The sequence below is a fragment of the Engystomops pustulosus genome, chromosome 4 (assembly GCF_040894005.1).
Source record: "Engystomops pustulosus chromosome 4, aEngPut4.maternal, whole genome shotgun sequence".
NCBI lineage: Eukaryota > Metazoa > Chordata > Amphibia > Anura > Leptodactylidae > Engystomops > Engystomops pustulosus.
In genome coordinates, this window is record NC_092414.1 from 74,834,732 (window position 1) to 74,860,354 (window position 25,623).

Here is a 25,623-nt window from a genome sequence, read left to right on the forward strand (position 1 = left end):
TTGTATGTAACCCGGGGACTGCCTGTATAGCCAATGTCCCCACCCGCGCTATGCCAGGAGTATAATATACAAGCCTTTATCATTACCCTCCACATCCTTGACTCCCTGCATTTTCACTGGAATAACATCCCAACAGCATTTCCCAATATTTTACAAAGCATGTAAACCCATAATTGCAGACTCCCTTATTTACCAATTAGTGACTAGTAATGTGCACACAAGGCTCCGCAGGTTCACATTTTAATAATGCACAGAAGATCCATTGAAAAGCAAAACTAATCCAAGTCTCTGCCCATTTAATATGCAAAAATTATACCATTGTCATCAATAAAAATATATACAGAAGATGTAACTGTCATTCAAAATTACCAACCTTTTCTGTTCAAATATCATGTCAGTTTTGGCTGCGCACACATTATTAACCCTCAGAGGGAAACCAGAGTTGTATGTAAAAGATACAATTTAAATTACATTTATATGCAGACCAAAAGGCACCAGAGTCCAGAAAATGACCGATTTGTATTTATTTATTATTTAAGCCCGCACATTTTATTTTTGGTCCTGAAGAAGGAGGCTGGTCGCTCCCGAAAAGAATTGTCCAATATTCATTATTCAATATTCATTCAAAAATAAAACATCATACGAAATGACCAAGCAGCACTTCTGTATATTCCTGACATTTTCCTCTATCTAAAACAAATAGTCCACAAATGTCATAGGTTTCCTGAAAGTAAACTGTGGTCAAATCTAAAGCTATTCTTGAAGGAATATAGTACACAACATGAAATTTGAAGGTACAAATTCTGATTCTTTGACACAAAATAAAGTTCATAAAAAATGGGATGGTATTTTTTACAATTCTGCAAACTTGGATTGATTTAAAGAATATAAAACGGCAGCAAAACAAGTAAATTGAACAGATTGCCTTTATCAAGATTTGCATTGCTTTAAGTCCAAATGGCCATGTGACAAGGGGGATGTGTGTCTGAACAGCTGCTCTGTGAAGTCCATGTGTCATGAGGCAACCCCCTCAAACAATGGAGTTGTGCTCCGTACTGCAGTTATAAGCTCAATACAAACTGTATATCATAACGGTAAAAAGGTCTCCATTAAAAAGACATCATTATAAAGGAAACTAGCAGCCAACACTTTCAAGGGAGTTGCATTCATTAAGAATGCACTTCACCAGATTCATTCTGAAATGCATCTATATCCAGTGCGATCTTTCGTGGTTTTTAATTCATAGTAAATACTTCACAGTGGCATCGGGCAGTGAGGGCATCCTGTAGAGAACGCCTTGTTGGTTGCCGGTGGTAACTTCCTGAGAACGTAGCTACAGACTTGTGCTACAATTTCATCAATCTTGCAATTTGGTCCCTTCTTCTGCGTTCTCCTGCCCAGGATTTGCTTTTCGTACGGCATTTCAAAAGTTCTTCACGATAATCCTGATGATGCATTGGGCAGTAGCTTTGGGGCTCACACAAAATCTGAAAGTAAAAAGATCTGATTGAAAGACAATTCCATTGCCACAACAGCCACCATATTATATATAACCAAATTGCATGGAGGGTTTGGGAGCAGGAGAGGTTGGGTAAAAGAAAAAAAAAATTTGAGAGAAGTGTGACACGGTTATGTTATTCCCAGTGGTCCATAACGATTTGGAGTGAAGAGCTGGAATATGGCAGCACAATTTCTATAAGGCCCGATTCCAACTAATTCAAATCAATCCCTACGGCTGCAGAACAATTCTATAATATTTGCATTGCGCTTTACATTGCGAGTGACGCGGTGACATTAAAGCATCAAATCTAAATTGGTACATGGAATTCCAATCCCATTAGTCTACAACCTGAGGACCTCAGCCACTAAACCCACTCAGCATATAAAAAGAAACTGCATGTGCACAATACACAGACATACATGAATAGTCTTATTGTAGATGCCCTTCAATTCACATAAGTGATGTTAAAAATTGTAAAATGGTATAAGAGCAGGAACACATTTAGTGAATACATTGCATGATATCAGCAGGGACATTCCACAACCATTGGGTGTTTTAATGGACGGCACACTGCTGCAATAACCTTTAATGGACCAATTCTGCGCTGTTACTGATTCATTTAAAGGATGTGACAATAAAAATGTATCCAATTCATCAGATAAACCAAAGTTGCTTATCAGCCTAATCTGATGCAAACTTATTCCAAGAGTCTACATCCCAGGCTGGCCAATGCTTTAATGTCATCATAGTTAGAGAAACAATTGTTTTGAACCTTTAACTGGAATAAGTTTTTGAAGTTTATTTCTTGACTATTTTGACCAGATCACTGATAAGGAAAGCAAAACATAAAATTTAGAAGGTCTCACCTTGTATTCAGGGAAAAATTCTTTGTAGCCCCCTTTCAGGAGATACATCTCTGGATAGAAAAGACTGGGATATTCATTCATGGCGCGATCTTCTTCTCTTAAGAAACGACACCTTTTATTGTGAAGACACATAGAAAAAATGAAATTGACAAAGACTTTGATCTGGCCTGAGAATAAAGACTTTGGAAAATAAGTATGTTAAGTGGTTTTCCGGCAAAGGGAAATAACAGAAGAAAAGGCTATGGAGCAGGTCAGTAATATAGGCAAATTGCACTTTACTATAGGTGTCGAGAGGGTAAATGTAGAGAGGACAGTATAATTTGTTTTTTCCCCCTCGCTTGTACTCAACACTACAGTTACTAAGAAGCTACTAAAATGCATTGATAAGAAATAATTTGCCTACATTTTGGGGCCTCTTTCAGATGAAAACTCGCAGTGAAACACCAATATAATGCGCTTTTCTGCCACTGATGGGACCAAAGGACACTTGAGAAAAAAATCCAACACCTCTTCATGTCGATGAAGATTCAAAGCGCCCTGTAGGATATTTAAAACCTAGAATTAATTTAATCTTGAACGAAAATGTATCAAATATATATCATACATACACATATAGTATACATACCACACATATGCATGCATTTCTCTTGAATCACGGGAAAATTTAGTTTTAAAACAGGCTTAGACAAACTGGGTTAAAACGATAATAGATACTCACCACGACAATGCCCTACTATTCCCACTGACATCCTTACTTGGTACCACCTAATCTCTACTATGGGTTCCATCTGCACCCATAGAAAATGCGTTCTCAGCAACTCACTAATTGAAGTGCACAGATGTCCTTTTTTACAGCACTGTGCCCCAGCCTATCCATGGGTCTTCTGATCCAAAAATCATAGGGGGGGGGGGGGGAGAGGGGTGTCATTGGGGATTGGTCACAAACCTCAATTGGGCAAGAAAGCTCTGCACAAAGGCATTCATGATGCAACCCATCTAAAAATGTTTAAAGGACACCTGTCATCAGGTCTGTGTCACTTGTCCTGTCACTACTACCTGTTGGAGCAGCTCACAAGGATCCCATCCCAGCCTTTATCTAGTTATTTCATACATTAATCATTGTAAAATCATTCATTCTTTATCATGTAAATGAGGCTGGTCACATGGTCAGAGGCAGTGATGTCACCCCTGTTACCCCTCCCCTCTCCTCCCCCTGCTCATGTCTGTGTGTAATGTATAGTAAAGCATGGCTAGTGTGTGTGCTGCATCTGCTGACATGCTGCATCCTCCTAATATACAGGTGAGAGACAGACATCAGCTACACATGAATCTGACATGTTCTGCTGTAACATGGCTGCCTCCTGAAGCTGCTGTATCTCTCCTAAACACACACACATGCACACACAGGCTGCAGGGGGCGCCAGCACCAGGTAGCACATCATTATACAGCCTCACATCATTATACAGGCTGTCAGTCATGCACCGGGGGTGTGGCTGTGCCTCCCACTCATGAATAGAGTGGACAGCTTGAATATGCTAATACTTCATTGGACATTTCACAGGTCATTTGCATACAGCTTTAGGACCTCATTGCTTAGGTTTACAGGCATGTAAAGGGACAATGAAGGGATAGAGGCAATGCTCTCTAATGGCAGTTTATGTAAAAATATATTTAGTTTAGGGGGGTTATTTTGCATGACTGGTTCTCTTTAAAGGGCAGGGGTGTAACTACCGAGGTATCAGCCATAGCAGCTGCTACGGGGACCCCTGTGTCAGGGGGCCTCGACATCCAAAGTTACAATTAGTCCCAGTACACAGCAGAATATGTATACAACAGTGCACATTATAAAGCATGAATCAGCTGCTCAGATAAGAAATGTCAAGAGAGAAGGAAGGGACAGCAGAACGACAGGACTAGGGATCTAGTAGTTCTAATTCCTGCCATGTACTTCCCACATGTGGTCAGCAGTTACTGGGACAGATCGGTGTAACAGTATGAATGTATATATTAGTGCAGAAAATGTGAGCGCACGAGTTTATAAATGTGTGAATCTGTACATTTTCAGATGTGGTAGGTTACACTCCCTCTCTAAGTTAAGCCCCTGGCTTGCAAACTAGTAAAAGCTCAATAATCCTTTACCTGACCATCTATCTTTATAGGCAGTCCCAAGACTGAAAATTTGGAGTAAGGAATGGAGGACATAGGGACTTCAGGTAGAGGAATAAAAAGCAGTGCCACACTTTGAAATGTGTCTTGAATAAAAAAGTAAACTTGTAATAAAACACCTGTAAATAAGAACACTTTGCAGCAGCTCACCTGAATATGTCCCCCTTCATATTCATAAGGATATCGACAATCAATGATGTAGAACTTCTCCACAAGACTATTGAATTCTCCATGAATTAAGGCTGCCATCTAGTGTTAAATTATAGTGTTCAATATTGGATTTCCTTGACTTTGAGCAATAAAATGTATAGATTAAAAAAACAAAACAAAAACTCTCCTCTAGTATTCTGCATCTCCTCTTATAGAAGAGTAAACTAAAAGGGTACAGCAGTTTTTACATTTGGCAAATGCACCAGGAACACAAAGCAGCATTACAGTAGCCGAACGACAAGTAGAATTGTAATTGCAGCTCCAGACTACAGGCGGTAAATCAGGATAACATCAACCACCTAAGTAATGCAGTCACACAGGACAAAATTATTATTATTAATCATGAGGATTAGGTGGATAAAGAAAACCAAGAGGGGCAGACATCATTCCTTCTACAAAAATAGTTCTCATCTATAGGATTTGGCTGTGACGTACCCACCACTGTTTCACTGAGGTAGGGAGCTACGAGGGATTGACCAGGCTTTAATTGAGTTTATTTTGTCAGAGTTTATTTAGGTTTAATAAAGCATCTCTATTCTCTCCACTTTAGCAACTCATGGCATGCGGTTTCTGGGCCACACTGTTATTTTATGATCTATATAGATGAAGTTAGAGGACACTCCCTATCCTAGATGTATGCACCATATGAAATGTACACTTACAGTCTCAGCTGTTATGTAGCGGAGGTCTTGGTGACGTCCCATCACAGTAGGTAAAGCATAAACCTGCAGAAAGGAAAATTACAATCTGAGTTACAAAGCACAAGAGTAAAGAGACAGAATTTCAGGCTCCTGCTGTAAGGGTATTTTAATAAGGTTTCCATAAACCCACAGGATTGGTGATAAATATAGCATTGACATTGGTTTCCAAACTCCTTGTATGACTTGAGTACACACACACACACACACACACACACACACGCCTCAGGCTCATTTGCATACAGTCTTTCAGTCTGGTGGTAGACATCCATTAAAGGGGTTATCCGGGTGTTAAAAATTACTGAGGGCCGAGCTGGGGCGGGCCATTTAAAAATAATAAACATGTACTTGCCTCCTTCGGCGCCGCAGTCCTTTTGATCCGTGCCCCTGTTTCTTTACAGGGGCACAAAAGCCGTGTACAGGGAATTTCCAGTCCGCAATGCGGCAGGCTCCTCCCATCCGTCCCTATCTCTCAGCGTCGTAAGCGCTGGGAGATGGTGTCGGATGGGAGCTTCCGGCTGGTGCCCTTGTAATCAATCCGGCGCACAGAGGAGACGGACCGCGATGCGGGACATCAGCAGAGCCAGACGAGGTTAGTAGATGTTTATTATGTTTAGCCCACCCTAGCCCAGCCCCCAGTAATTTTTAACATACGGATAACCCCTTTAAAGAGAACCCGTCATGCAAAATAACCCCCCTAAACTAAATATATTTTCATAAACTGCCATTAGAGAGCATTGCCTCTATCCCTTCATTGTCCCTCTACATGCCTGTAAACCTAAGCAATGAGGTCCTAAAGCTGTATGCAAATGACCTGTGAAATGTCCAATGAAGCATTAGCATATTCAAGCTGTCCACTCTATTCATGAGTGGGAGGCACAGCCACACCCCCGGTGCATGACTGACAGCCTGTATAATGATGTGAGGCTGTATAATGATGTGCTTCCTGGTGCTGGCAGCCACACCCCCTGCAGCCTGTGTGTGTGCCTGTGTGTGTGTGTATAGGAGAGATACACCAGCTCCAGGCTGCAGCCATGTTACAGCAGAACATGTCAGGTACTTGTGTAGCTGATGTCTGTCACACCTGTATATTAGGAGGATGCAGCAATCACACTAGCCATGCTTTACTATACATTACTCACAGACATGAGCAGGGGGAGGAGAGGGGAGGGGTAACAGGGGTGACATCACTGCCTCTGACCATGTGACCAGTCTCATTTACATAATAAAGAAAAGATGATTTTACAATGAATAATGTATGATATAACTAGATAAAGGCTGGGATGGGATCCTTGTGAGCTGCTCCAACAGGTAGTAGTGACAGGACAAGTGACACAGACCTGATGACAGGTGTCCTTTAAAGCATATCCTATACTGGTCTGTTTAGCACATCAGGATATCCCATCAATACAGACTAAGATCTTATCAAGTATACCCTTACCTGATGTATGTATGTATGTATGTATGTATGTATGTATGTATGTATGTATTTTTTTTTCTTTTATGGCTCAAAGGCACCACAGAGGTTCCAATACCTAACAAAAAAAAAAAAAAACAACATGTAAACTCACCTTTGAAAAGTCGCCAACTAGCTGTCTGTGGCTATAATCTTCATCTAACGCCTTAGTGATATCCACATCACACAGAGAAAGAGTCTTCTTCAAAGAGGTGCCCTAAAATAAGGCAAGTGTAAAACATGTCACACAAGCAATAAAGGACAATGCAATCAGATGCCAAGCAAATGGTTTACATTTTGTTATGTTTCCAAACCATCTCAAAGGCAGTTTCAGACAGTGGTCTTCCTGTGAATCACAGACCATGCATTTTAATAGAAAACCACATTGCCGGGGACACCATTCTTCTCCACTAAACAGTAGCCCCGGACCAACCATGGTCATATATTTTGGCCCTAGCCAACATTACCACGTTAGACTTAAGATAATCGAGAGAAATGGGAGACCACAGAGAAGTGTCAGATGACAAAGGCTTAGGGTCCGAATACGCATGTCCATGCTTTTCCCCTTCAATAAACACATATGGCAAAAATTCTGCCTATAAGATTTTTTATCAGAGGTATTGGAGGGCAGAAGGATTGTGGAAACTTGTTTCAATTATGATACAGACATATATATTTACGAAAGTAGAGGGTAGATTAGTCTAGGGTGCCGTCACACTGTGGGGGAAATTGACATAAAGAGTCTGTCTGCACTGGCTTTCTTACAGAATTGCTCTCAGAAAGGAGATACATATTTAAAATTGTTTTGTGCTGTATGTTCTTGGACACATGAGTTTTTGCATTTTTACCTTGCGTTTGGCTGGTTTTAATTTCTCATTGTCGGCAGCTGTGAAACTGATTAAGAAAAACCCAATTCAAACCAGCCAAACGCAAGGAAAACATGCAAGACGCACAGTGTGGTTAAAAATGCACCAAAAACTGTCCAAGAACTTACAGCGTGCAGTCACACAGTGCATTCTTGGACACTTTAAATAGACTCGAAACACATGCGTTTTTGAATTTTTACCATGCGTTTGGCTGGTTTGAATCTGTTTATCTTTAGTTCTAGAAGTGTAAGGAGCTGTGAAAAGGATTTAAACCGGCCAAACACATGGTAAACATTCAAAAACAATCTACCTTCTGGAAACTAGTGTTTTTTCAGGGGTTATTTACTAACCCATGTGTGGCTCAACTGTGGGATCTCTTTGAATTTCTTAGAGAGCAGCATTTTGTTTTATAAAGTTTTATGTGTGATTATGCAAGTTACCTTCAGAGGCTACTCAGGGGAAGGAGTAGCCTGTGAACTCCAATAACTAAGGCTACTACATGCCCCGAGTAGCCTCTGCAATGCCAAACTCAGCACGTCCATGCCAACTGTGAACATGGCAGCAAGAACCGGGGACAAGCGCAGGGGCTTCGGCCAGAGCACGAGACTGTTCCCGATTCCTGTGCATGCTCCTGTTCCCCTGCGTGGTCGGTATTTGCAGAGGCTACTCGGGGTGTGAAGTAGCATTAGCCCCCAGAATTCAAAGAGACTACTCCTTCCCCCCCCCCCCCCCCCCCCGAGTGCCTCTAATGTGTGAATAGGCAAATTGGCTTCAAACTAAATATAACTTTATCGGCTCCTCTCTAATTATTAAAGGTTAGCCACACATGGGTTATCTACCACTGGAACTACTTAAAAAAGTAGTCCCCAAATGGTAGATTTCCTTTAACTCTTTCCATATCAAGAACAAATTACACTTAATGCCCTTCGATATTCTAGTCACCCAACAGAGCTATCTAAAGCAGGAGTGCAAATTAGTCTGAGTACCGCAATTTCACACTCAACATTAGGTGGCCACACTAGTAACCAGCATCCAAGAAACATCGACCACCACAGTACAGAATTACATACCAACCGAGAAAACAAATGCCACATTTAGACAATATGCAGACATCAGACCAGACAACCAATAAAAACAGATTCCAGACCAGATAATATGTACAGGAGTCAAGCCAGGCAATAATAGAGCCCCCGACTCAGGCCAAAAATGCTGGATCAAGCCTCCACTTCTTCTGGAAGAGAAGCCATCGGACTGCAGGATCTTATGATAATGAGTGATGGAGGTTCACATCAGGCGGGTATAGTGGTGGGGTTCTGGAGCAGCTCCCAGAGGCACTTCCGACCAATAACCAAATTTATAAAAATTGGTCTAATCTCAGTTTGATGGAGTTAAATTACATGACAGATTCCATTTAAATAAGGTAGAAAGGCAGAAGAAAAGACACAAGAACATACTCCTTTAATAAAGTATCTTACAAAGTTTACTATTATCTGCACTTTTGATGCAAAAATGGTGTTGATAATTTAGTTACGCTTTAAAAGGTCATACTATTCACACAGAATCCTAGGGAACTGGATTTACTTACCCTTCTTCTTGGGTGGCTGTTCTCATCTGCTTCTGGCTGGAGGGGGCTGCTAGTACTGCGCCTTCTTTTAACCTTGACTGGAGTTTCATTATCTTGGGGCCTTACTGTTCTCTTCAATACAGGCCTGTCAAGTTTCTCTGGCATTGATGGTGATCTATAAAGTCGACTTCTGTTCATTGACACCTACAGAATTAAGAAATATACATTTTATTCAAGTGACAAAATCGTACTAGTAATTCACTCCAGTATGGACAATACTTCTAGATATAGGAAACAATGTCTTTCAGAGAAGTGGTTAAAGTCAATGCACTAATATATATGTGTATTCATATAATATTATAAACTTCTTTATATACAAGTACAATCTATTTCCTTTATAAAAGTCATTAGTAAATACAGACACCAATCAGCAGTTAATTTCTACTAACAATTCTACACCAGGCAGGACCTGGCGTACAACTAATCTGGAGCCTCTAAAATATATTCAGCGCAACGGAAGTAGCCTCATCAAAAGCTGGGGCAAGATAAACAGTTTCTTGCCAACTACAAAATTATATCATAATGTAAAAGTCAAAGAGGGCGCCCCTTTTCCAAGTTCTTCCTTTGTTTGTCACAATCAGTATTGACTGTAGATTCTTTTCAGAGCTGCGGTTGTCTACTACGCCCCTGCTGATGGACCTTGAAGCGGGTCTTTAAATAGCTATTGCCTGCTACTTAACATGAGAAAGATTAGGTTTTACTTACATTACTGACATCAACATCCTGATTCAGGAAAGGTCCACTCAGCAAAATGGCCATAGAAGAGGAGAGATTAGCAGCTACGGTGGATGTATTCTTGACAGAAAACAAAATCACAATATTAGTAAGAGAAGATTATATTGCAATAGGAATTTTCAAGTGCTTAAAGAACATTCTTTTAGACTTTTTGCATGTGCCAATACAAAATGCACCAGAAAAAGGCAAACAATTTTTCTAAGTAGGTTTTTCACCTATTTATTTGTAAATACTTAATTTGCATATTTGTAAACAAATCTTTTTAGGAAAAGGAGACCATAAAAACTAGAACAAGGCCAAATCCTGCATCAGGGAGCAAAGGGGATGTAGTCAGGGATACTGTTTTATAAGTCAAGAATCAGAAAGTATATTTCCTCATGAAGCAAATAGTATAGTTATGGACAATCTGTTAATCCAGAATATACTTAAAGGGGGCTGTGTAAGAGTTTACCAAAACAGCACCACGTTTATCCATAGCCAGTTCTTTATACTGCAGCATATGCAAATATGTTTTCCAGGTCAGAATAAGGAAAACAATAAGGAAAACAGGCTTTTGACTAGGGTCAGGAAGTAAGTTATCTTTACACAGACTTTGCTAATTAACCCCTTCACAACTGCCATACAGCTATATACACGTCCTATCTTCACACGCCCTGTGCAGAAATTGCATTTATAAATGTCCTGACAGTGGCCAACTTCAAACAGCTATATCTCCTGAACTCTGGCACTTAGAAACACAATTCAGAGATATGCACTCGTAAATTTGTAGTACAAAGTTTTGATTTTCATATACAGCTTTCTATTTCTGAGATGATCGATTGCAACTTCAAGAGTGGATATCTCGGGTTCTGTAAAGCATTCATACACAATCCAGATATCATATTAAAGGGGAGATTCTCCTGTTTCATATGACAGAGTTGAGTTTCTAGGTGCCAGGGTTCAGGAGATCTAGGCGTATGAAATGTGTCCCCCTCAAGCCTGTCCAGCTGAAGGCAGAATGTAGAAGGAGCGTCAGGAAAGAATGAGCTAACAGTTTGAAGAATTGTAGAAGTAAATGCAACCTCGGTTTGAAAATGAACTTTGGTAAAGGGTGATGGAATGATGATTTACATATTTATAACATATTTTGGTAAAAGTTTATTCAGTTTTGCCTCTTTTTTTCAATTTTTCATTTCCAACCTTCAAAAAACTCTAACCTTTTTCTTTTTCCATATACAGAGCTGTGTGAGGGCTTGTTTTCTGCGTAACAAAGTGCACTTCATAGTGACGGTATTTAATATTCCATGCCGTGTACTGGGAAGCGGGAAAAAATTCCAAATGCAGTAAAATTGGTGAAAAACACATTTGCGCGTTTTCTTGTGAGCTTGGATTTTACGGCTTTCACTGTGCGCCCCAAATGACATGTCTACTTTATTCTTTGGGTCGGTATGATTACGGGGATACCAAATTTGTATAGGTTTTATAATGTGCACACTCATTTACAAATATTTTAATATGGTTTATAAATTTTTATTTTGACATCTTCTGGTGATAATTTACAAAAACAATGTTTTCTACTTTGGGCGCTATTTTTCATTATGGGGTTAATCATTATTAAATTTTCATAGATCGAACATTTTGGGACGCGGCGATACCTTACTTCTGATTTTTACTGTTCATTTATAGTTCTATGACTTCTAGGAAAAGGGGGGTGATTTGAATTTATAGGTTTTTTTTTTAAAATGGATTTCTTTTTTTAACCATTTATCAGACCCCCTAGGGTACTTTAAACCAAGGTTGTCTGATTTATCCTACCATTTACTGGCATACTACAGTATAGGTTAAAACCAGACAGCCTAGGGCAGTGATGGCGAACCTTTTAGAGACCGAGTGCCCAAGCTACAACCAAAATCCACTTATTTACCGTGAAGTGCGAACATGGCATTTTAAGCAGTAACTTATTGCTACCTGTTCTTTCACATTTTTCAATCGTATCAGCTCCTGAGGCCACCAATACAGTTGATAGCCTGAATTTGCCCTTCTTCTATCTTTGTAGCTTCTTTTCAGGGTCTCTCTGTAGAGGAAGAATGGTTTTGTCCAGCAGGAGGACCTCCAAAAGATAATGCAGCCCTGTCCACACCTTCTCACTTTTCCTGCAGTTCCAAACAGCCAATAAAGTGTCGCTTTAGTGAGCAGCATCTCTTTAGTTGCCAGGGACTGCAGGAAGATTTGGTGGATTTGTTCCTGGTGAACTCTGTCCTTGGGTGATAACCTGAGTGCCCACAGAAATGGCTCTGAGTGCCACCTCTGGCACCCGTGCCATAGGTTCGCCACCACTGGCCTAGGGTCATGGTAACCGACAGCCCCCCCCCCCCCCCCATTACCTCATGGGGAGCGGCGATCTTCACCAGCATTGATGGACAGGTTAACACCCACCGATCGTGGGCATTACCAGTAAGTATTTTCTGCAATATGTAGCAAACATAGCAGACGCGTGACGTACTACTACATCGTGCATCGGGGAGGGGTTAAAGAAGAACATAACAGTTTTCCTTAACCCATCCTAGAAAACACTTACATATTTCCCAGAATCAGCTAATGGAAAAGTCTCTGTAAGCAGAGCTCTTACTTCCCAAGCACCTGTGAACCTTATGAGAAAAGAACAGAGCCACTTTTTGTGGTCTCAAATTACTACAGATAATAATTATTTGAAGCCCAAGTGCCTTCCTCTTCCAAAAAATAAAAGCTCACCTCCACCTCCTCCTCATCCATGACAAAAAATTCAGTGAACCCATCGAGATGGGGATTTTTGTCCTCATCTACACGCGATGGAAGAATATTTATAGGTGAACCTAAAACAGGTATTTCATGGTCATCGGCTGTAGGGAAATCCTCCTGCAGACATAAAACATTTGTCTTATATTAGTTCACTTTAGCATGGAGTCCTTTTTAGTTGTTGGTTGTTAAAAAGATTAAGATCTGGTGTACATTAAAATGGTTTCCTTGTCAATGGGAGGGAGTCACTAAAATTTTTCCTATTACCTGGCATCAGGTGGGCATGTCCTTCTAGGCCAGCCCCTCCCATCTAATCCTCCCCTCCTCCTTACTGGTCACCGATCATGTCATGTGACCAGCGTGACATCTCAGGTACTTTAGCCCCTTAATAGAAAGCTGTACTCCATGTTTATATGTGACCACATTAAATCACAGAAGCCTCTATGTACTTCTACTCCTCTTCATTCTCCATGAAGGCTGCTGTGATTTCATGTAATCACATCCATAGAAGGCTAAAGGACATGCGATGATGGCACTGGTCACATGTCATGAATGCAACACAAGGCACCGTGTAAAAAAAAAAAAAAAAAAAAAAAAAAAAAAAAAAAATGGACACAATATTAACTATCTGTACATAGAGCTTTATAAATTTTTTTCGTTTATCAGCGGGCATCATTAATCAGGGTGGTCAAAATCTGGTGACAGGTCCTCTTTAAGTGACAGTCTTTACAGCCCCACTAGTGTGCAGAAGTCCAACACATTAATAACTGCAGAACAGGTGAGCAGTAGGAGTCTCAGATTGTAAGCTCTTGGAAACAGGGCAATCATTCCCATTGTTTTTATATTGCCATGTTTTTGGACTGTAATGTCTTATTTGTATATGTTCCCCCTGATTTGTAAAGAGCTTTAGAATATGATGGTGCTATATAAAGATTTATTATAACGTATCATGGTACAGTCATTGTAGGGGGAAAGCATTTCTGACAAAACACATTGAATGTTCCTACTAATATTAAATGGACATTTCTAACTCTTTCACTCACCTTGCTTCCAAATGTTGGAGATAACTGTACATCAGCTGCTCCCCGGAGAGAGAGCATAGAACAAGGTTTACCTGGATTCTTAAATGCCCCACTCTCCTAAAAACCGGAGAAAGGGACTGTTAAATGTAAAAATACAATGGGTGACAAATATAAAAGTGCAGGAGCTACAGACATGTTCAATAACCAAGTTCTTGGGTTATAGGATCAGAATCTCCATTTCACTAGACCACTTTTATAGGAGTCTCCCAGTGCGATAAAAAAAAAAAAAGCGGATACCACGGTAGTCTTCAGGACTATATCATGCACAACAAGCAAAAGTAATTAACTTTTTGCCTCCACTATGAAAAGAAAAACATTACTTACATTTTCTTTATTGTTTCTGTTGCCGTAACTTCCACAAGACTTCTTAAAACTTGGAGTGCTGCAGCGAAGCCTTGGCTAAAAGTGGAGAAACAGAAATGGAACAATTGGTGACAAATTATTCTCCTCATTTAAAAAAAAAAAAAAAAAAAAAAAACACTAGAAAATAATTAAAATAGGGTTTTGGTTTTTTTTAACCAAACCCCTTGCTCTAATAACAAAACCACTGGAATTGCATGTGTGATTTTGTTACATACAGGTAAATGAAAGGTACAAAAAAAAATGTAATTGATTTTTAACAATTTTTATTGGGTTTTACGCAATAATTTCACACAAACAAGAGGAATTTATATGCTGTACGTGTACTGTCTTGTTCAAACTTATCGCAAACAGCTCCAAGCAACTCTAAGGTTTATCTATATGCAGGATGCTCAAACCTATTACACTCCAAAAGAAAATATCTGAGACTATTACTGGTTCATCCCCCACCTCCGCATCCTCCATACTGATCAGCGCTTCGTTAACACAGGACACAGAACCAGTTGGCTCAAAGTTCCTGTCGAAGCAGGAAGCTGACAGGAACACAACCACTTCCGGCTCCATATTCAGTGTTTGCATGGTAGGAAATGCAGACCAGTGCACGGGCCAAATCTCTTCCCTCATATGAAATTACTGAGGATAGGCCAGTATAATCCTCATGTCAAACAGGAGGTACGGAAAGACATTTCTGCAAATCTTTATAATTCATAAAGCATTAAAATTAAGGCACTCACCAATACGCTGTTAAGTTTTTTTTTATGGCTCTTCCTGCGAGATAAAATGAAGTTGACTGAACAGTCATTTACCAAAATGTTCAAAGCCCTTCCCATCGTCCACTATCCAACTCCCATCTGTTACTAAACATTACGAGGCAAGGCACAATATTAACTGATCTCAAGGTTATGTTACCAATATTCTGGAAATCATGTCAAGTAATTAACATAATAATGGTACATAAGGATGGATATTTGTCCAATGAGGCGTTCTGGATACCAACAATTTTTTATTTCCTTGGTAGTAAACTGTAAAAGAAGTTAAACTAAAACCATGCTACAAAATCACTTGAATTGTAATGTTACTTACTTTGTTTTTAGTTCAGGTTCTGGGGTAAGACTGATAAAAGAATAAATAAAAATAAAGAACGAGGCAATTGTGGGGAAATAGTAACAAAATATAAACACACAAGGCTCCCAACTTATTACTTTTAAAAACCCTAAAAACTGAACTGTCAGAATGGCTGGTCCCTGTGACATCAGGAAACACAAGGCCATTTTGAGGTGGTAACACAAATTGGGAGAGAACTATCAGTACACCTGCCAAATTGCATGCATTTGGGATAAAAGGTCAAGATAACCTGCTGTATACTGAAAAATAGCTAGCCTGGCTGCAGGAAGAAACTCAATAGTGATGCAGAGCAACCTCTGTGGACACTAGTTTACCGCCTAGTAGTTTGAAGTTAAACATGACGTACCGGAATATAAAGTCTAACAATCAAAGCATAGTGCAGATATTTTCATGATAAAGTGTGTAATATATATATACACACACACACACACACACACACACATTTTTAGGTGAATCCGCATATATTTTAGACTTATAATCTAGGATACAGTGCCACAACTACTTACAAGTCCACAGGCTGGATACACATGGAATTAGTAGAGTCCTCTTTATCTGTATACAGAAAGTAGTAGGAAGAATTTCAGCAACAAGAAAAACTATCAAAACTTAAATTCATCACTATCAAGAGGAAAATGAAAAGTGGTTTCTTAACCTTATTACCATCAGGTAATTCCCCAAATTGTTTATGTCAGGGGACCCCCACTCCTATTGCAAACCCAAATCAGGGTAGAGTAGGTACATAGATACCTCCAGACGAAGGCTAGCGCCGAAACGCGCGTCAGGGAATCTACCCATGGCAGACGGGAGACACAATACAATTACGGGTATGCTAATATCGCATTATTTGTATATGCACTGAGCACTTTATGCGTTCAACAAGGATGTCATGGCACTCCAGTCCTATACTATTAGCATTTAATACACTTTCTTGCTAAACTTTTCTATTAATTTAACTATGAGTGCCCATGAATTATGTGATATGACCTTAGACTATTGAATATTTTGACTCTCCCTGTCGTTTACGTTTTTAATGTTCCTATGTGATATCCTCACTAACCGTTTGTTGAATTTGTGATTTTATTCAGATTTAATATGTAATAAAGATTTCATACATTTTTGGCTAAATTGGCTTAGTGTTGTGTTTGTAGGTGTATAGAGTAGGTACATAAAGCATTGTCCAGGTCTTTTCTAGTCCAATCTGCTTAGGTGAAGCGTTGACGGTTTTGTAAATTATATCTGGATGATCAGCTTCCCTATACTATAAAATGTAACAAGTCTTAATTTTCTTCAAGAAAACTTCAAAGAAAGTAAGGTTATATGCCTAGATCAGTGATGGGCAACCTTTTGAGCTTGGTGTGTCAAAATTCACCAAAAAACCAAGCATAACTCGGGTGGTGTGTCACCTTGACAAAAAAAACAATTTTTTGACATTTATAGTTTAAATAACAAATATGTATACTATTTAACTTCTAGGGTACTTTAACCATAGGTTGTCTGATTGATCCTACCATGTACTGCCATAATACAGTATGGCAGTATAGGGGGATTTTCCCAATCATCTATTACTACGTGCAAATCGCACATTGTAATAGATCGGTTACAATCAGACAGGTGTGGAAATGCTTAGTAACCTGTGAACTTTCTGTCATTAAAGTTCACAGGTTATAGCGAGGGCGCAGGCGCTGCTGTCTGCATCTCCCTCATGCCCTCTTGGCATGGAGAAGGTGTGAGGAGCAAAAGATTCGCAATGTCTGGGCTTGTACATCACAAAACTGACACACAAGCCCTGATGACTGTCTTCTATCATACAGTGCACTGACCTTACTTACTATATGATGAGAGTGGTTGTCCTCCCTTGCCCCTGCTGTGGAGATGGTCCGTGTAGAGGTGGCAGCTGCTGGGACATCACACAAGGTAGCAGCGATGTGACCTCTGACTGTGCTGCCATCCTCCCCCCACCACAACTATCAGGAGCTGCAGAGGAGCCTCCTGGGTGTATGGCCGGGTCACCTCTCCTGCTGTGCCCCATGCTGATACCTGTGCTGACTGGAGACACAAGGCAAAGCTCACACATGGGGAGGGGCCGGCCCGGGGGAGGAGGGAGGAGTGCCGGAAGCTCAGTGCAATCTCTCAGCCTGCACCTGGTCATGTAGGTTGAAACTTAACTCTCAGGCAGCCGTGTGTCAGTGAAAATGGCTACGTGTGTCAGCACTGACACGCGTGTCATAGGTTAGCCATCACTGGCCTAGATGAAAGCAATACCGGTTAAGGACCAGGTCCTTTTTAGTTTTTCCATTTTTCACTCCCCACTTTCAAAATTTATAATGTTTTTATTTTTACACGTAAAGAGCTGTGTGATGGCTTGTTTTCTGTGTAACAAATTGCACTTTATAGTGATAGTATTGAATATTCCATGCAGTGTACTGGGAAGCATTTGCCCCATTTTCTTGTGGGCTTGCTTTTTACGGGTTTTATTGTGTGCCCCAAATGACTTGTCTACTTTATTCTTTGGGTCGGTATGAATATGGGGATACCAAATTTGTATAGGTTTTATAATGTTTTCATACATTTACAAAAATTAAAACCTCCTGTAGAAATTTTTTTTTTTATTTTGCCATCTTCTGCCGCTAACAACTTTTTCATACGGAGCTGTGGGTGGTATAATTTTTTGCGACTTTTGATCACGTTTCAATTATATCATTTTTAGGACTGTACAACCTTTTGATCAGTTTTTAATTGAATTTTTTATATTTTTCAAAATAGCAAAAAAGTGCCATTTTCGACTTTGGGCACCATTTTCCGTTACATGGTTAAATGCAGTGAAAAACACATTTTGATTGGGCATTTTCGGACGCGGCGATACCTAATGTGTTGAGGATTTTTACGGTTTATTTATATCAGTTCTAGGGAAAGGGGGCAATTTGAATTTAGAGGGTTTTTTTTATTATAATTTTTTTTAAACTTTTTATTTTTCTTTTAACTATTTTTCAAACTCCCTAGGGTGCTTTAACCCTAGGTTGTCCGATTGATCCCATCACACACTGCCATACTACAGTATGGCAGTATATGGGGATTTCCCTCATTTCATTCATTGCTGATAGCACATTGTAACTAAGGGGTTAAAATGACAGATCGCCGCTCCCAGATGACATCACGGGAAGGGACGATCCTCGATCCTTTTTGAAGCCGCCAGCAAAATGCTCGCACCGATCGAAGACTTACCGGTTATGGAGAGGGATCAGCCCGTGAGCCAACTCCATGCACCGTGACCCAACGCGCGCCGTGAATACACGGCAGGTGATCGGGAACTTGTTTAAGGGATCCTGTCACTAGGGACCTCATTCACTAAAGATAGGTCATAAAAGCCTGGTACAGCTGCATTGCAAATCTGCCTGTTTTCTCTAAGCATTTGCATTGCAATATAATTGTGCGTGTTTAACTTGCCTTGCACCCCGACAGCATCCTCTGTGTAGTCCCAGGGGTTGGGCTTTGGTTTGGATAAAAAAAAAAAATAATAATTTTATATGCGACTTGCCTGTGCTGGAGACTGCTCACCTCATGGCCTCCACCTTTTTGCTCCTGTACAGCTGAGAAGTCTGCAGCACAGACAAGTCACATGTTTCTTGAAATGCATCCAAACCAAAGCCCAAACCCTAGGACAGTGATGGCGAACCTTTTAGAGACTGAGTGCCCAAACTGCAACCAACTGTCACAACTTTTATTCATACCAGCCCCTGAGTATACCAATAAAGCAGAAAATAGTCCCAGGTAGAGCTGTCACTTTAAAATAGCTCTGTGCACAGCAAGTCCTGGGCTGTCTGGGACTGCAGGAAGATACCTGGAGTCATCTCTGGTGATGGCCTGAGTGCCCACAGAAAGGGCTCTGAGTGCCACCTCTGGCACCAGTGCCATAGGTTAGGCATCACTGCCCTAGGACTACACAGAAAGGCATATTTGCAATGCAGCTGTAATGGGCTCCTGCAACCTGTCTTTAATGAAAATAGGGTCCCTCGTGACAGGTTCCCTTTGAAATATTGGTACTTGATAAGATGGGATTTTTTGAGGTATTAAAAATAAAAAGAGAAAAAAAAAACAAGAAAAAAAAAAAAACTGATATTTACCTCTGCTTGTTCAACCACACGTCATCCATCACTGACAGGTGTGCGCACACTTTAGCCTAAACTCCTGCTAATGCATGTAAACAGCTGTAGATGCCGCACCACTGCTGACCTCTATATACAAACACACATCCGCTGTTATGGGTGGCGCTGTTGTTGAATGGGAGCAGGGAGGGAGGAGAGTATATGCCCTTGTTTTCTTAAGCCTCCTCCCTTCCCCACACAGAGAAGGGAGCCATTGTTCGGGATTTTTTAAAATCCCTTGACGACCCTTTTAATGCATAACTCAAGAGACATCAGATGTCCATTAATTTTGCAGAGCTCAAATAATGGACCTTTTGCCAGAAAAGTGCTAGTATGTGAATGACTTTTTCTAAGAAACTAAGCATGCAAGTTTAGCATAAGAGATTAAAATGTAGAAGGAGACTTACCCTTTGGCGTTTTAACAGGCGACACAAAATTTTGCAGTGCCCCTTCATCTCCACTTAGATCAGATAAATTCAAACAACGTTTAGGAGTTTCACTGCATGAACAAATACATTGAATTAGAGACCAGGTTTCCAAATCCTGTTCATACATCTATTATTTTCCAGAAGTTTTCTATACATTTCTGACAATGAGAATAGAATGTGGTTTCATTCAATTTAAAAAATAAACGTCAGAAAACGCCAGCCCACTGCAAGTTAACCCCTTCGTGACCAAGCCATTTTAGGTCCAAGCCTCTTTTTTAATCTGCCCCATGCAATTATAAGTAGTTAATCAACAGGAATGTGATTTTTAGTTGGTGACAGATTCCAATAGTTTATGCTTTGCGGATTTTAAAAAGGTCTATAAGCACTCTGAATCATTTAGGTTAGTTTATTTTAAATAAATTTGCACCATGCTAACAGCACGTGTCAAATTCCAGGGGGAGAGGGAAGCTGCAGCCTGTGACTGTCCTCTCCTCCACACTCATTCAGCTGCCTCCCCCTCCATACTTCCTGTCATGTACATTGAGCAGGCAGGTGAGGGAGGGGGATGGTGTGGAGGAGAGAAATAATGCATGAGGAAACACAGGCTGCAGCTGCCCCTCCCCAGTGACTCACCGGCTGTGCTGGGAGGGAGACTGTTAGCCTTCATCTATGCACATTCCATATATGATATTAAAACGGGAGGCTTTCCTATTTTATATGATACCAAAATTGTGTTTCTTGGTGCAAGAGTTCAGGAGATACTCATTTGAATTGTGCCCCCCTCCAGCCTGTCTGCTGAAGTCAGAATATAGAAGAGGCTGCAGAAGACTCACTTTGTATAAGAACATGCACCCTCTGCATCTGAAGCTGAACCTCGTAAAGGGTGATGGAATAATTCTGTACATATTTAACATATTTTGGTAAAAAGTTACTACTTATTAAAAAATTGGAATTTTTTTTCACGTTTGTAGTCAATGGTTGGCAATTTTTTTTTTTTTTAACTCAGCATACCATAGGCTATTGGAACTGGTCACCAGCTAAAAAGACCATTCCCTGTGACAGGTTCACTTTAAATATTTTTTTGGCCACTCACAAACTCCACCATCTACCATGCCATTTAAATACAGTACAGTGGCTTTATCCACTAGACCAGCGGTCTAAAACAAACTTGGGATGGGAAAAACATAAATATCTATATCTATTTCAGTAATTACCTCTAGTGCTACTTTCACCCCGTAGTCCCAGCTTCTTCTATCCTCAGCTTCCTTGCAGTCGGGAAGATGCACGTCTATGCTTTCTGCCAGCGCACACCCGCTATGATGTAATCAGGCGGTGACAAAGCTGCATCATAGCGGGTGAGTGCAGACAGAGCATAGACGTGCATCTGCCCACGCTGCCAGAGCCGCAGGGTGCAGAGGAGCTCCAGATGTAAGGGTTTATTTTTTGGGGCCCTTTCTGTGGACATTTCATTAGTGTTGGGAACACTGCTGGGGACATAACAGTGGGTAGTGGTGTGGGTGGAGACTCCTGCAGACATTGCTTTAACGGGCGAGGAGAGATTGCTATAGACGTTGCCTTAAGGGAATTCTGCCATTTGCTTTTATGCATTATGAAGCAAACATACCTAGAGAATGTTGTAGCTACACTGATGCAGAAAAATATCTTTTTAATCCCTGAACCAAGTAGTTTTGCCGAAAAAAAGAAAAAAAAAACAAAAAAAACACACATTTAAAAATTATGATAATGAGGATCTGGTGTTCCAGTGGCTGCCTCGGAGCTCTTTTTACCCCAATTATGCACTGCTTCAGTCTTGTCCTGCCTAGCATAAGCCGAGAATGTCATCACTTTGTTGTCCCCGACAGCCAGAAGTAATCAATTGCAGCACCATACCCCATCTGCTGTATATGTCATCCATCTCCGGTTGATTAGTCCTGTCTGGACAGTTCAGGAAGCTCTGTGTAATGTATTTGTTTAGGGAGCCACTAGCACCCAGCTTTACTAAGGTTCTGAGTTTTATAATCATTGTTTGAGCAAAACCACTTGGGATCAGGGATTCAAAAAGATATGTTTCTGCATCAGTGTAGCAACAGAATTCTCAAGGTAAACATGGTTCACAATGCTTAAAAACAAATGGGGAGAAGAAAAAATGTTTTTGTGATGCACACTACCCCTTTAGGAGCTGCCAAACAGTCGGGGGGGGGGGGGGAAACTTAATTAGCACGCTTGAGTGTAGGGACAAGATGTCAGACTCCCCAAGCTGCCAATTATACACGCCCCCACAACTCCCTCCCTATGTTGAGAGGGAGGTGACGTCACGATGGAGACGTGAATATTAGCAGACTGGAGCACAGGACACCTCCGGCCTCCCAATTATCCTTTTTCCAGGTGATCCCGGCATGTTAAGATTAGAGAAGAACACCACATGGGATCGGGATGTAGAGGAACTTTGGAGAGTATGTTTGAGGTTTTTGTTAAACTTAATGGTAGCTTTAATGTTCAATGTTCCAACATTTTGACAGAATTTGTCTGGGAATCACTAAGATGCACCAGAAATACTCACCCACTGAAAGTACTCAGGTTACTAAAGCCCATGGCAAGGTCAGTGACTGGTGTTAATGGTTGCTCTGGAGAAAATACCACAGAGGCATCTTTGTCCTTCAGCAGATTTAAAATCATTCGACAGCTTGAGCGGAAATGGAGACTGGAGGAGGACTTGCCATCCAATGTTATAGAGTGATTGTCTGCCATAGCTTCAACCGTACCAGAACCCGGAGCTCTAAAAACAGAAATACACAGAAAACCATGAAACACCTACCACACCATGACCTCAACGTTTATATACACCTCCTATCCTCAGAGCAAAGCTTAGAAAATAAATAAGTCCCTTCCAAACTATTATTGGCAATGAATATGCGGCTCAGGCAGCTGACTCTTACACGGATCTGTGGAATCCATAGACTTGTATATGAGCCCACTGTAAATATGTATGTGTGCTATTAAAACATATGACAAAATCAACATTCATGCGCAGGGAGCCTTACTACAGATCCATTACCTTGATGCCGACTGCCCACTTAGTATAGACATCAGCTGGTACAGATCCTGAGTCTTTTGGTTTTGCAGGAGCGGAGCTCCAGCTGTCAGACAGCTAGGGACCATAAGGAGAAGGCAGAAACTGTTTATTTTCGCTTCTGCCTACTAATTTCTTCAATGCTTAGCTCTGAAGTAGCAACATGCAGTGGATGCAGGAGCAATCACTGCAGCCGACACTATAGACCCAACAGTCACGTGACCGTCAAGTTTGCTGGGGTGAATCACAGCGGGGTCTGATCAGCCCCAGTAGACACTGACCAGACATCAGAACCCGTAGGGATGGGTGGCGAACATTTTAGCTACCGAGTGCCCAAACTGCAAACCCAAATCCCCTTCATTTATTGCGAGGTGCCAACCAAAATTACAGCAGTATCTTATTGCTCCCTGTTCTTCAACAACGTTCAATCTCACTGGCCTCCTGAGGACACCAACACAGTAGAAAGATGGAGGGAAAATTTGCATCATTGTAGCTTCTTTCAGTGTCCCTCTGTACACAAAGAATCATGGTGCTAGCAGGAGGTCCTCCAAAGGTAATTCAGCCATGTCTGTTATAATTATTATACATTCTCCCTCTTCCTACAGTCCCAAGTAGGCAAGTAAGTCACTTAAAAGATTCTGTTTTCAGTGATATTTTAAAGTTGCTTGGAGCTACAGGAAAATGCTTTGAGTCCAGTCTAGTGTGCTGGGGCGATGGCCCGGGTGCCCACAGAAAGAGCTCAGAGTGCTGCCTCTGGCACCCGTGCAATAGGTTCGCCACCACTGCCGTAGGGGGTTGTTTACCCCTTTAACTTGGACTCTTATAGATGCTTCTGTTACAGGAAAAATAAAAACTTGGAAGAAATTCTCTCTTTTTCTTTTTTTTTTTTTAAGTTAAATATAATGAAAGTGAAAATATGCTAATGTTATATTTGTTATCCATGGCCTCCTTCCTTATAAAATCAACTTTTAAAATGACATTAATAAACCAGTCCATATTGTAGCTTCATGGGCTTTTACACTGCCCATCTGCCTCTGCCCCTGTTGAAGTGAGATTACATCAGGCAGTTGGGAGGGGGAAGTGCACCTTGCACACTGTATCAAACTGAATCTGCACACAAAGGGGCTCTAGCAACACCTCCAGATTTTAGAAGGAAGGAGGACATAGATAATAAACCGAAGAATACCATAGTCACAGTGTGTGCAAGATTCCTGGTTTATCATGCTTCATTTTGATGGTAGTTTTCCTTTAATAAATATAGTAATAATAAATCCACACATTACAAAAAAAGCCATTTTCCCCAATGTTATGACTTCAACAAAGGAAAAATAAAAAGTGCCATTTCTGTAACAGACAAGAGACCCTAAGGCTCATTTGCATACATTTAAAACACTATTTTCTCCAAAACTAGGCCATTTGAAGATAGAGGAAGAATATATCACGTTTCAAGGGACACACGCCAGTGTTTATGTGTGTTGTACAAAATACTTCATCCATGAGTAGATTCCCTTTAATGGAAAGCTACCATCAAAATCAAGCGTGATAAACTCATAGATCCATGGCCTCCTCCTTTCTAAAACCAACTTTAAAAATTATGTTAATGAGTCAGTACAAAGAGCCCCTCCATGCTACAAACTCACAGGCTGTTAGACTGTCTTACACCCCCTAGCACTTACCCCTCCCTCTGCCAGGACATTTCAGCACACAGTGGGAGGGGGAAGTGCTCCTTGCACACTGTATCAGCCTGTGAGGCTGCTCAACAGAGGGGCTATGATGACACCCCCATAGCACTTCAGCAGCATACAAGTTGATTTTAGAAGGAAGGACGCCATGGATAACATATATAGGAACATTACTATAGTCTCTGTGCCTGGATCTATAAGTAGGCATCCCTGGTTTACTATGATGGATTGGGATGGTAGATATGCTTGGAGAAAGTTGGTAGAACATGTGACCACTTTACTACAAGTTAGAGAACAGAAGGGACACATTACTAAGTGGCGCCACCTTTGGTAGGTCGACAACAAGGCCCAGTAGCCAGCAGATAGCCCCAGTGACTAGCAGAGAGTAAGCTGTACGTACAGAGAGAAGTACATTGTTCTCCATGGTTCATTATCCCATCATGCAGCGCAGCAGCCAATCTGAGAAGAGAGCGCCCCATACATAGGTGCCAGGCCCCGGGAAACAATGCAGGGACAGAAGTAAACACCCGGAAACGTATACGTTACGGTTCTCACTGATTAGTGGAATCTCTGCCTCATCCTTGAAGACACTCCGTAGCCATTAGCAAGCGGGCAACACATTCCACCCTAACGCCCGTATTCTCCGGGCCCACTGCCCCGCAACACCCGGATCCCAGGACCAGCTAGCATAGAGCAAGTTGAGCACTCGAGAAATTGAATTCTTCCGCCCCAAACACTGGCCAATCAGTGACCAACTATAGGGGGGAGCCTGCTTGGATAGACCAATGAGGAAACCAGGGAGGCGTTGCCCGTTTTGAAACAACCTCTTCTCTGATTGGTTTTCACAGTAAAACGCT

General features: G+C 41.0%; 1 protein-coding gene across 3 annotated transcripts; it reads right to left on the reverse strand.

Moving 5' to 3' along the window:
• Positions 1-224: 224 nt before the first annotated feature.
• CDC25C (cell division cycle 25C) lies at positions 225-25,623 on the reverse strand. 3 transcript variants are annotated; one of them, XM_072146295.1, is made up of 17 exons: positions 25,322-25,623; positions 22,575-22,790; positions 19,994-20,085; positions 15,951-15,996; positions 15,403-15,432; positions 15,054-15,087; positions 14,284-14,358; positions 13,921-14,016; positions 12,854-12,997; positions 10,094-10,183; positions 9,350-9,532; positions 7,014-7,115; positions 5,407-5,469; positions 4,685-4,783; positions 2,771-2,904; positions 2,368-2,479; positions 225-1,487 (listed from the first exon to the last, which is right to left on the reverse strand). In XM_072146295.1, the coding sequence occupies exons 2-17, from the start codon at positions 22,760-22,762 to the stop codon at positions 1,347-1,349; spliced, it is 1,629 nt and encodes a 542-aa protein (XP_072002396.1). In that variant the 5' UTR covers positions 22,763-22,790; positions 25,322-25,623; the 3' UTR covers positions 225-1,346. The 3 variants fall into 3 exon arrangements, with proteins under 3 accessions (XP_072002396.1, XP_072002395.1, XP_072002394.1); XM_072146294.1 differs by lacking the exon at positions 25,322-25,623 and adding an exon at positions 25,167-25,315 and having other exon boundaries at positions 10,094-10,185; positions 12,859-12,997; XM_072146293.1 differs by lacking the exon at positions 25,322-25,623 and adding an exon at positions 25,167-25,315.